Source organism: Macaca fascicularis, chromosome 11 (assembly GCF_037993035.2).
Source record: "Macaca fascicularis isolate 582-1 chromosome 11, T2T-MFA8v1.1".
Classification (NCBI taxonomy): Eukaryota; Metazoa; Chordata; class Mammalia; order Primates; family Cercopithecidae; genus Macaca; species Macaca fascicularis.
In genome coordinates, this window is record NC_088385.1 from 82864765 (window position 1) to 82877407 (window position 12643).

The 12643-nt window shown below is 43.9% G+C and overlaps 1 protein-coding gene across 1 annotated transcript; it reads right to left on the reverse strand.

The window, feature by feature from the left end:
• Positions 1–294: 294 nt before the first annotated feature.
• On the reverse strand, positions 295–6903 carry PHLDA1 (pleckstrin homology like domain family A member 1). Its single transcript, XM_045365626.3, has 2 exons — positions 5389–6903; positions 295–4979 (listed from the first exon to the last, which is right to left on the reverse strand). The coding sequence occupies exon 1, from the start codon at positions 6651–6653 to the stop codon at positions 5415–5417; it is 1239 nt and encodes a 412-aa protein (XP_045221561.2). The 5' UTR covers positions 6654–6903; the 3' UTR covers positions 295–4979; positions 5389–5414.
• Between the last annotated feature and the right edge of the window lie 5740 nt (positions 6904–12643).

A 12643-nucleotide genomic window follows, 5' to 3' on the forward strand; every position in this document is an offset into this window, starting at 1 on the left:
CTCAAGAGGGAATTGCTGTTGAGCTGATTCACTAGGGACTGTTTCTGGTCCTCTGGGAAACTATGGAAAATTCCACTAAGGTTCATTAGCATTCTGAAAGCTAATTTTTTCACCAACAGACCTGAGAGAATTTTCATATTCCAAATTCCCAGTGAATTTTTTAAAAATTGAATTCCCAACCTCAAAAATCGTCTTTTTTTCCCCCAGAATGCCCAAGCAATTCAGAATCTCTGTTTCACAGGAACACACAGTGCATGTGCCAGTTGAATAAGGCCTTCAAAAGGTCCACAGGTCGGTTGTCTCAATAGATACTTTATTTGAAATGGAATGCATTTTGAAAATATGAAAAATAAATCACATCTCCCCAAAATCATCTAAGAGACATATTTACACAAGTTCTGACCATGCTAAAAAATTCACGAATGTGATGGTGTATAAAGCATTTGGTACATGATGACACTTGCTTTCCAGAAGCTGGCGTTTGTATACTATAAAACGTTAAGAAGAAGGCTGACCTCGGAATGTGACACAAAATAGTTTTATGTTTCTTCTCAATATACAGTGACCTGGAAGGACTACCTATTGTTAAAACCTGCTTCCCCACTGCTCAGCCTGCCATCGGCTGACCAGCTGCAGAGCAGTGGAGAGTAGGTCTCACCAGCTTTTGTGCAGATGCTTCTAACCCAAAGTCCTTCTGCTTCCTTCATTGGACAATATTGCCCTTTCTAAGAAAACTCTGTTAGATCCTGTACTCCATTTAGCAAATGCCCTGCCAGCAAACTCACAGATCACTTTTTTACCCAATCTTAGGTAAATCTGGATTATCTGCCCAACCATGCAAGTCAAAAAGCCACCCTTGAAAACTGTGTCAAGAATTGAGGAAACAGGTCTTAAGAACCTATCCAACACGTAATTCCATAACTAATACATCTTATGTTGTTTTAGGCAAATAGGTGTATCTCTTGAATCACTGATGGATTCAATACCAAGATCTATAATTTTCACATTTAAAATTTATTCTGTTGAGGACATTTTATTGCTAAAGCAAAAGCCAATTAGTTTGACACACAAAAAAAGAAAACAAATGCTCACAGTCCTATCTTCATAGGATTCTGTGCTATAAAACTGCTCCAGGTTCAAGTCTTAGACCACTCTTCTAAGCCTGCTACTGAATATAATATTAACACAGGAGCCAAGCTAACACCAGATGACTTTTCCCCTAGGGACAGAAAACAAGGGATGTGTTTGAACTCATACACTTGCAGCAAACTTTACTGTCAGATTTAAAATTAGGGCTTTCTCTTACAGAGCTTCTTTAAGAGAAATACAGAGTGTTTGGTATATGAGAGAAAAAAATAGTTAAAACAAGACTTTCAACTTAATCCAGACTTCCTAACAGTGTTTACATGTGAGGGAAACTCCTTTAAGTAATGTGTGTTTTTTATTTTTACCATCATTGGAGACAAAAACACAAAACCAAAAACATCTGAAGTGAAATTATAAAGATAGTTTGATTTCTACATGATTAGAGAATCCCAATGAGGAAAATGTTCATTTTAAAAGGGCCCCTTATAGACGTTTACTCTCTGACGTCAGCACTCCCCATAGAGCATACACAGATCTAAATGGATTTCCACTCAGAAAGTCTGTTTAAGAAATTTCGTCATGATGTTTAGCCTGTCCCAGAATTCATTGTTCTCAGGGAATGACATGAGAGCAAATAAAAGGAACACTCAGCAAGGCAAGAGACAGCATCTCCCAGATGCTGGGGAGTTACACATTTTGTCCTTCCTTCCTTTGTCCCAACAGACAGTTATTGAGCTCACTGTGTATGAGGCTTGGTGCCAACACAAGTTCAAGGATAAAAAGTTCAGTTTCCAGATGCAACATTACTCCTAATTTTCCAACTTTTTACATTTTATGTTTATTTAAGGAGTGGGTCTTCTATTGGATCTGCCCTTTCGGTCATCTTTTCTTTGGGTTGAAAAATGCATTTTTTACCTTTTTCCATGAAGTTGATTTGTCAGGCTTCAAAATGCCTTAGGTGGTTTGTATCATTTTCTTACAGGTAGATAGAGCCACTGAGACATTAAATGATGTACATTTATATTTTGTTTTGGTTAGACTTATTGAGCGTGTTTGCTTTTTTGCTCTGGAAAAATTATTAATAATAATTTCAAAGGTGTCAAAACAATAAAAGCCATTCTACTTCTCTCTGATTTCTTAGATTTCACATTAAATGTTAAGAGGGGTTCAGAATAGAAAGTGATAAAGGTCAACATAAATATCACAAAAGACTAAGGAACAAGGGCTATGGAAAGTCAAGAAACCATTATTCTGGGGCCGGGCATGGTGGCTCATGCCTGTAATCCTAGCACTTTGGGAGGCCAAGGCAGGTGGATCACCTGAGGTCAGGAGTTCGAGACCAGCCTGACCAATATGGTGAAACCCCGTCTCTACTAAAAATACAAAAATTAGCCGGACATAGTGGCATACGCCACTTCTGAGTAGTCCCAGCTACTCAGAAGGCTGAGACAGGAGAATTGCTTGAACCCAGGAGGCAGAGGTTGCAGTGAGCCGAGATCATGTCACCGCACTCTACCCTGCACAACAGAGTGAGACTCCATCTCAAAAAAAAAAAAAAAAGAAAAGAAAAGAAACCATGATTCTCGTGGCCCTATTAAGAACCATGGCCACCATGGGGGGAAAAAAAGGAAATCCAGCCACCAAGAGGGAGCCTGGGCATATTTTTTTAAGCAATGAAATTACCTAGCCCCATATGTAAGCTAACAACATACAAATGCCTTTTTTAAAACCTACACCAATCTTAATTTGTAAAGTATTTGGTATGGATTTTTAAATTTTTAGTACAAGAATTTAAAAGAAAAATCCTCCATTGGGAAAAAAATTGTGGTTCATTTGGAGTTATCATGATTTGCATGCATTAAAAGTATAGTACTATGAGGCACTCCTCAAAAAGTACAGCCGTACTTGTAAGGAAGCTGAACCAAACTTGATTTAAGAAATCTTTAGATCTGGCTCTCATTTCATATACATATATACACACATATACATACATACATATTCATATATGTGCATATATGTGTACATACATGTTCTCATATATGTATATGTACATGCATATTCATATATGTATATACATATATACATATGAAATGAGTTTTTAAATGTTGGCAGCATATTTTCACAACTGCAACCTAAATAACCACTGGAAGTGGGGGTCCACTTAAGTTTTGTTTGCCATTTGCTTAATAGGGGAAAACTATTTAATTTTCCCTGCAACTTTTTGGATAAGAGTTATGATCTCAAAATGTCATTTAACTATTGCACTAAAAAGTACTTTGACCTTGGAACTCCTTTCTAGATGGAAGGAGAATAAAGACATCTGTAGCATGTAATTCTATTTTTATTTCTTGACTACATAACCTAACAGTGGTCTGATACTGACCGTTTCAATTTAAATGCTGGAAAAATACTGACCAAGACTTTCTGTGAAAAAGATAATGGAAAACAGAAACCAGTTAGTAAAGCCATGCAGATAGGAAGTGATTTTCAGCCCCAAGAGGACTTTGTATCATCTATGGCTCCATTTAAACTTAAGTAGCATCTGCCCTGGTGGATTTTGAACATCCTTTTGATTTAACACAGAAGAAGGTTTGTTCTACCTTTAAAAGCACATCCTCTTTTTTCCCCCCACAGACTCCTCAACAAGTGGCTTCTAAGACAAGACTGGGGTTGTTTTCTTACTGAAAATCCTGTGTTTATCCAGTCTTTTCCTTTTCAATTTCTGATTTAGCTAACCTAACAACAAAACAGAATCCTCAGATTTCTCACAGAGCAATGAAAAGCAAAACAGTTGGTTTCTCTGATCAACATCATTTTCAGTATGAAAACAAAAAGTTATGACGCCTAGACCTTTGAAATATTTACAAATTGTACTTTAAACAACGAGATTTTTCAGTGTGCTTCTAAAACAAAGTAAAGGGATCAGAAAATGTGGTTCAAGTGTGCAAAGCTCTTGGAGAAAGGTCCTGCAGCCTGGACAGGAGCACAAATATTCTCTTATACAAGTTAAATATACTATTTTCCTCCACAACATTTTTGAAATGAAACAGCAAATGCATTTATACTCATAAATCAATCAAAAGACCTCTTCTCCTTGTTAAGCCCTTTACACACAGATGATAAGAGGTTTTCCTACAGTAGATGTGGCCCTACCACATATTCAAGATACAATCATCCTACCATCATCAGTTAGGTTATGTTTTAAATATTTTGAAATCAGGTATCCCTACTACTGATTTCCTTTTAGAAACTATCTTGAGCATTAGATATTCATAATTACACCATTTTGAACTTTTAGCTTTTTTAAACTTCTAGACAAACTATATGTCTAAGCAAAAACAAAAACAAAAATCCTCAAAAATAGTAGTATCGGAGTTTTAATTTCAATCACTTGGCATAACAATGAAAGTGTCATACCTTCTGAAAGTACTCCAGGAATAATGACTAGATTCTTAATGTTTTCCCCTCCACCGCCCTTTTTTATTTTCCAAGACTAGGACTTACTATGGAATAGGTTTTTGAAAATAAAGTTTCCTTTTTGGAAAATGGCCTACATTCAGAAATGTCTTAGAACAAGCATTTAAAAAAAAAAAAACTAATAAATAATCATAAATCAAAATACATTAGAATAAAATTACAGTACATCATCGCTCCTAGAAAATTCACCATACTAGACGATCCTTTCAAAGGTTCATAAATAAAAGTCTTCTTGAGTCGAAATCGTTTCCTGCATCGTGATGAAAAGTATGCAGAAAACTAAGACGAATCACAAGTTTTCAGTAGGGTGATGTCCAAACTACTTGATCTGGTGCGGCGCGGAGAGACTGTTTTGCTTTTGATCCAAGTGAAGACAATAGAAATGTGCTCGTCCCACTTCCTCAAGTCCTCAAAACCTGGAAAGAAATGACACCGAGTGAAGTAGGTGGCTAGGAACCCACCCAGACCAGTTCTGTTCGGGCCAGTTCGGCTGACAAAGCGGGCTCAGAAAGGCACCGCGGTGTTTCCCTCAAGTGCCCAAACACACAGTCAAGTGTGGCTGGGGGACGCACCACCGGACAGGGACGGTCATGATGGGCGCGGGCGCGGTCTGCGAGGCCCCCTGCCTGGCCCGGGCCTCCCCAGCCTTCCCTCTCTGCCCAGGGCCTCCTGGCTCCAGTTTGTTTCTCTTCTTTCCATCGCCCCAGAAACTCGGAATGAGTTCTGATTTCTCCATACGGGAGCCGAACCTGTGAGCGAGCTTCCTACTCCTCCCAAAACACTCCCGAGACCCACTCCTCTGGAGCGCGAGGGCCGGGACCTTACCTTGTCTGGCCCGGGAGCTGCCCCCTTCAGGCAGAGTTGGAGGTGCTGCGGAGAAGCCGGTGTCCGTGCGGCTGCGAGTGCGGCTGTGGGTGCGGGTGTGGTATTTGGTGCGGGTGCGGGTGCGGGTGCGGGTGAGGGTGTGGGTGCGAGTGCGGATGAGAGTGTGGATGTGGATGTGGATGTGGATGCGGATACGGGTGGAGCTGCTGGGGCTGAGGCTTGGGTTGGGGCTGAGGCTGGGGTTGTGACTGGGGCTGGGGTTGCGGCTGAGGCTGAGGCTGAGGCTGGGGTTGGGGTTGGGGTTGGGGCTGGAGCTGCGGCTGCGGCTGCGGCTGCGGCTGCGAGGGGGGCTGCTGCTGGACCAGGTGCTGCTGCTTCTGCCGCGTGGACTTGACCGCCAGGATGGCCTGACGATTCTTGTACTGCACCATCTGCAGCGTGATCTCGGCGTTCCAGCCCTGGTCTTGCGGGCACCGAAAGTCGATTTCCTTGCCCTCTGCCATCACCACAGTGAAGTACATGTACTTGCCCTTGCGCTCTACACAGTCCACGGTCTTCATGTTGGAGAAGTGCAGTTCCTTGAGCTTGACCGGCGGCTCGAGGCTGGCGACAGCGGGGCCACTGGGTAGGGACGGCTCGGCCGGCCCCTGCCCGGGCTGTTGTTGCTGCTGCTGCTGCTGCTGCTGTTGCTGCTGCTGGTGTTGCAGCTGCTTGGGGGGGATGAGCAGCAGCCCCTCCTCGGTGAGGATGCAGCACTTTTTCTTCCAGAGCTGCAACAACCCGTCGCTGCGCTTCTCCAGCACGCCCTCCTTCAGCGCTTTGCAGCCGCTGCTCTCCAGCATCCTCCCAGCATAAGAGGGGCCGCCGCTTGGCTCGGCCTCTCCGTTTCCAGCCACGCGGGCCGGGGGCAGCAGCAGCAGCCGCGCGCCGTCCTCGCCCCAGCGGCTCCCACGGCCGCCTGCCCGGAGCGCGCAGAGGAGGCTAACACGCAGGAGGCAGAGCGGCGGCGGCGGCTGTGGGTCCCGGCAGAGGGACAGCCGCGTCCTGATGCGCCACAAGGTCCCGGAGCCGCGAGCTGCCGGGCCTCTGCCGTCCTCTTGCGAGCGCTCACTGAAGGGCACTGGCCGGGCCCCCTCGCGGCGCTTTTGAATGGGCCATCTTCCCCACCCCCGAGTGACACCCAGCGGAAAAGGCGGCTCCTGGCGCCCGCACCACTGGGGAAAGCCCAGCTCCGAAAGGCGCTCGGCAGCCGGCGCACGCCTCATTAACTTGGGGCCTTTCCAAAGCCGGCTGCGTCCACGCCCCCCGCGTCCCTCGCTCCGCCTCTCGCCGCCCACTTGCTTCCGCGCTTGTTCCCCTGGAAGGCGACCCGGACCCGAGCCCCGGAAACTCCTCTCCTCCACCCAGGGCGATCGCCCAAGGAGTCCTGGCTGCCTGACGACTAATGCCGACGCTCACAGGGCTCTGCGAAGCCATCCCCCGCGTCCCGCCTCTCCCCGGCCCGCGGGGCTTTCTGCTAACAGCCTCAGAAAGTGAGGACTGGGGCGCGGAGGCGGGGGCAGCCTCCAGGCTGTGCTCTCTCTCCGTTCTTGGGAATTAGCAGTGGGGATTCGCGCTTGGCTCCGAGAGCCGGCAGAACCAGCGTCGTAGCCTGGGTGAGCCGGGAGGCCGGGGCCGAGGCTCGCGAGTCCCGCGAGTGTGCCTCCCCCGGACGCCTAGGTAAACAAGTGAGCGCACAGAGGCCGAGAGGACATCGTGTCTTCCCAGGCATATTCGCTCACGGTCACTAATTAGCTCTTCTTGGAAAGAGGGCGACTGTTAAAGCAATGGTGCGACTGTCTGGTTTGCCACGGGTGGAGAAAGGCGGACCCACGTCAGGTCGCATTTCGCCTGCCTTTTCTCTACCCCGACCGGAGGCGCTAACCCGTCTTCGGCTTTCTTCTTGACCCGTCCTTACGGTGTTCATCGTCTCTTAAACAATAACTCTCTACAAACCGGGGTAATATCCGGTACTGAGATCCCACACTGCAAGGCACAGTTCTAAACGCCTGGTCGACCTCGCGGGTCCCTCTTTCCAAGCGCCTAGCCAGATGTTGGTTTTGGAATCTCATTTATCTGTGACCTGGGGAATGCAATACCCCCAGCTCCCTCCTAGTCCTTACATTTAAACAATGCCTACAGAAGTCGCTTCCTGGGAATTAAAGCATAACGGAGACCTAGCCTCCCGGTAGGGAAATTCATCCGTTTAGTAAACAGCCCCAACTATGTGCGGACCCTTACGAAGACTTAAACCAGGGCTGGACAAGTCAGAGTGGGCCAAGGTAAGAGGAAGGGCTGCTACTGTGCCCACATTGGAACAGATAGATTAGCTCATCTGCTAGTTGTGTGGCAAGAGCAAAGAATTGAAGAGGGGAAGAGAAAGTGAGAGGAGCTTAGACAGCTAAGCAAGAGTCGAATCCTTTGTGTGTCATGGTAAGAAATTCGAACTTAATACCAACCTAATCAGAAGAAAGGATAACTTTTATACACGAGGGCGTCCTGAATCTTCATCTAAGAAACATGGTCTGATCAAACGGGACAATCCAGCCAGCAATCCTGAATCCCACTAAATTATGCTTGGCCAGCTTTCTAACCTTCACATTGTTAACTGATTAGCCATCTTTCCAGGAGAAAGGCAATTATTAAAATTATGTGGATTTCTAGTAAAATTATGTCTCAAAGATTTACAATTATGTATACCAATAACAAAAAAACTACAAACATGCTTTCTGCCCCCTGCCTTTGTAGGACAAGTGAGCATTCCAGAGAATTTCTACATGACCAGCTGTTCATTCTTTTAAGAGGATGACATTCTTCAGCTCATCTGGAAAGGATACTTCCTTTAAGTCTGTTATTCACAGTCTCCAAGGGCAGGTGTAGTTGGAAAAGACATTTCATATGGAAAAACAAACTTGATAGGGTAAAAAAAAAATAGATGTAATCTGGAGGCCCAAATCATTTTCTAAGGAGAAACCCAAATGTATTTGGTGTTATCTAACCTTCTGCAGCTTATCAGTCTGAAACAAATGCGTTCTAGTCTCATTTGAAAATGTCTGAACAGCCACCACAATTTTCAAAATCACCCATTTAATTGTAACTGGAGACTTTAAAGCCCAGAATTTCCAGTTACGTATTTCACAATGATTTAGTAATTTTGTGAGCAGCTCAGTGGTTAAGTCTACAACGTCTGACTATGGGGCATTATTGAAAATAACAATAGTGTAAGGATCCAGTAGTGTAAGGATTGGTGACAGCTGTGCTCTTGTTATTTTAACAGTCATCACCAACAGTTGGTGACTTAACAAATTAAGAGCATAGTTGCCATATGCTAATATTTGGCAAATATGTCAAAATGGCCATATTTGCCAATTTTTTAAGACAATAAATTCACAGAAAATGCATTACAGAACTTAAAAAAATAAAAAAGCTTTGGGCCAGGCATGGTGGCACATACCTGTAATACACACTCTAGGAGGCTGAGGCAAGAGGATCCCTTGAGCCCAGGAGTTTGAAACCAACCTGGGCTACATGGCAAGGCCTCCCTCTGCAAAAGTAAACAAAAATTAGCCAGGTGTGGTGGCATGCGCCTGTAGTCCCAACTACTTGGGAGGCTGAGGTGGAGGACTGTTTGAGCCCAGAAGTTCAAGGTTGCAGGAACTAGGATCGCACCACTATAACAAGCCTGGGCGACAGCAAGACCCTGTTTAAAAAAAAAAAAAAAAAATTCAGCTGTATATGCAATGAAAACCTACAAGTCACTTAAAAGTTACTAAAGTTTAGAAAACTAGCCAACAAAATCATTGCTTTGGTAAACAAATTCGAAATGGCTAATTCAAAGTACATTTTACAGTTGGCAATATCAAGTTGTCTATCAGCAACATTGGACAGTTCATTTTCTTCTCTTGGATAAAGTTTATCACTTGGCTTCAAGGACATCACTCAGTTTTCCTTTACATCTCTGGTATCTCCTCTACGAGGTTCTTTCTCTTCTCTCCAACCTTTTAATGTTGGGATGCCCCAAGTCTTAGTCTTTGGCTCTCTTCTTTATCTACACTCATTCCCTTGTTGATACCCAGTCTCATCACTTTTAATAACATTCATATGCCAGAGTCCCAAATTTATACCCCCAACTTATATCCAACTGCTTACTGCTGAAGAATAAACCACTGAAGTTAAAAAATAATAGACATACCAGGCAAGGGAACACTTACTAGTAAAGCCATTTACTGAGTAGTTCACTAGAGGCTTAAGTCTGAGGGGATTTTAGGTCATAGGAAAAAAAACAAAACAAAACTGAAAAACAACACTCCGGATAGGTCAGAGTCGTCTATAATTCATACACAATAAGTTATAACAAATTCCTACATGGAACTGCTCCAGTTTATAGGTTAGAATTAACTACAGTGAAAAACAGCCCTCGGTTTTTATATATTCTAGGCCAGTGAGTGCTACTATAAGTTGAAAATTCTCCATTTACACTTCTCTACAGTACTGCCTGTGTAATCTAAGATAAAACATGTGAATGAGCTCCCAAACTATCTTCCTCACCCTAACCTATTCTATCTGCAGCCCCCTTTCTCAGTTGACAGCAATCCTCTGTACAGATGCTCAAACTAAAAACCCTAAATCAGTACTGCCCTTACACCAGGCCAGGAAAGGCCCTTACCAAGGCCCTGAGCTTTAGGATTGAGCGCTTTAGAGTCAAAATGACATGTCATCTAAAGGGCATACTCATTCTGCACTACACTCTAGGTACTCAGGACCCCAAATACCCTGCCCAGAATAGCCCCGGCTGTTCCAGGAAATGCATTACATCATCATTGCATGCACTGATGTGTTAGGGGGATGGCACGGTTTGAATATACTTGTTATGGCATCCAAGTAAATATGCAGGAGGCCCCTTGCCATACAGTTCAGAGCCGGAGTGGGAAGAAAAGTAAGGTGGGACATGGGCTAAGGGTCAGCTCTGTCCCCAAGTTATGTTCTGGCATAAATAAAACCTGGCTTCCCAGTTCTAATGAAAGTTTGTCAAGACAGGCACATTGGGCATATTTTCATTAAACAGAACTTTTAAATATTTAAACATATGGTATCTCCATTGTACTCTTGCCCCAGGCCTTCAAGGGCATAGAAGCATGCCTGCCTTCTGATTTTTTTCTTTCCCAATATTTAATCTATACATTTAGGCAGGAAATCCCATTTGTTATGCCTTCAACTACATCTGGATTCTGTCTACTTCCTTAATTACCACCCTGATCCAAATCACCATCATATCCCCCCGCTGGATTACTACAATGGCCTCCTAACTTGTCTCCCTGATTCTATCCTTATTATCTATTTTCAGCATAGCACCCAGGGTCATCACTTTCTTCAAGTCTTGGCTCAACAGGCCTATCCTGATCACTCTCAAATGGTAGCCACCCAATTCCCCTTAATTTTTCCCATAGCATATATTCTAACATGCTACTCAATAATTTATTGTACCTATTGCTTATTTCTGTTCCCCTTCCTACTAGAATAGTATGCAAGCTATTCAAGAGGGCAAGGACCATTATTTCTTTTCTTTTTTTTTTTTTTTTTTTTGAGACGGAGTCTTGCTCTGTCGCCGAGACTGGAGTGCAGTGGCCGGATCTCGGCTCACTGCAAGCTCCGCCGCCCGGGTTTACGCCATTCTCCTGCCTCAGCCTCCCGAGTAGCTGGGACTACAGGCACCCGCCACCTCGCCCGGCTATTTTTTTGTATTTTTTACTAGAGACGGGGTTTCACCGGGTTAGCCAGGATGGTCTCGATCTCCTGACCTCGTGATCCGCCCGTCTCGGCCTCCCAAAGTGCTGGGATTACAGGCTTGAGCCACCGCGCCCGGCCTGGACCATTATTTCTGATGTGTCCCAATCACCTAGAAAAAGTACTGATACAAAGTAGATGCTCAACATAGGTAGAAATCTTGACTTGAGTCAGAAGTCCATACCCATCATTAAAAGAATATCAATTTTTTCAAATGCTTCTGACAGATTTTTCATGATGCATCCTAAAATTTGAAATGTAAGGACTTGAAATGTGCCCTACAAATATATCTCTGCTATAATTTTTAAATGGATAACTACATGCTAGGCCTCTCTGAATCTTAAATGCTTTCATAGTCCAGACATCATATAAAATAAATCCCACAAATCTTTTCCCAAGCAACATGCAATTTAATATTGTGAGAGGTGTTTATAGAAACTAGCATCCTACTGTTTTCTAGTAAGAGTATTTAGAAGCACGAGAAACACAGTAATGGAACTGAGTTGGTAAGTTTCTTACTTGGCAGTTACATAGTCAAACACTTGATTAAAAGTCCATTAATCAATACTAGCTTAAAGACATGTAACAGAACTTGGAAAGTTATGAAGTGTTTAATTCATAATGATTACAAAATTCTGATATGTAAACTAATTTGCAATATACAGTAGAAACTCCTGACAATGATCATTATTAAAGATTTGGATAGTCCAAAAATCAAACATCTTTCAAAAAATAGTTAAAACCCAGTAAATTATGAACATGTCACATTGCCCTCATCAGTGTATAAAAGATAACCAAGGCTGGGCGTAGTGGCTCACGCCTGCAATCCCAGCACTTCGGGAGGCTGAGGCAGGCAGATTGCCTGAGGTCAGATGTTCGAGACAAGTCTGGCCAACATAGTGAAACCCCGTCTCTGCTAAAAACGCAAAAAAAATGCGCCCGTAATCCCAGCTACTCGGGAGGCTGAGGCAAGGGAATTGCTTGAATCAGGGAGGTGAAGGTTACAGTGAGCCAAGATAGTGCCACTGCACTCCAGCCTGGGCAACAGAGTGAGACTCTGTCTCAAAATAAATAATCAAATAGTCCCACATTCAGAGTGCAGTTTAGACTTCTTGGCCTTATTTAATCTTTGAAGTACTATTCAGAAGAAATATTCTAGATTCTGGTTTTCAGAAGTCCTTGAGTTGAAAAGGTTAAACATTAACACGGAACTATCCAGACTTCTTAGGTGGGTGTCCAGAGCTGCCTTCCTTTTCGCCTTACTAGTTGATGAACGGATGCCTCCTAGTGATCAATCTGTGTAACAGCTTAAAGTGCTTTATAAGAGTGCTTTGTGCTGTTTTTTTTAACCGTAGTACAACCTCCTTGTGGATCCAAGCACCGTCCATCAGCTGTCTCCATCCTTTCTGTTCTACCAGCAGCCTAATTCAGT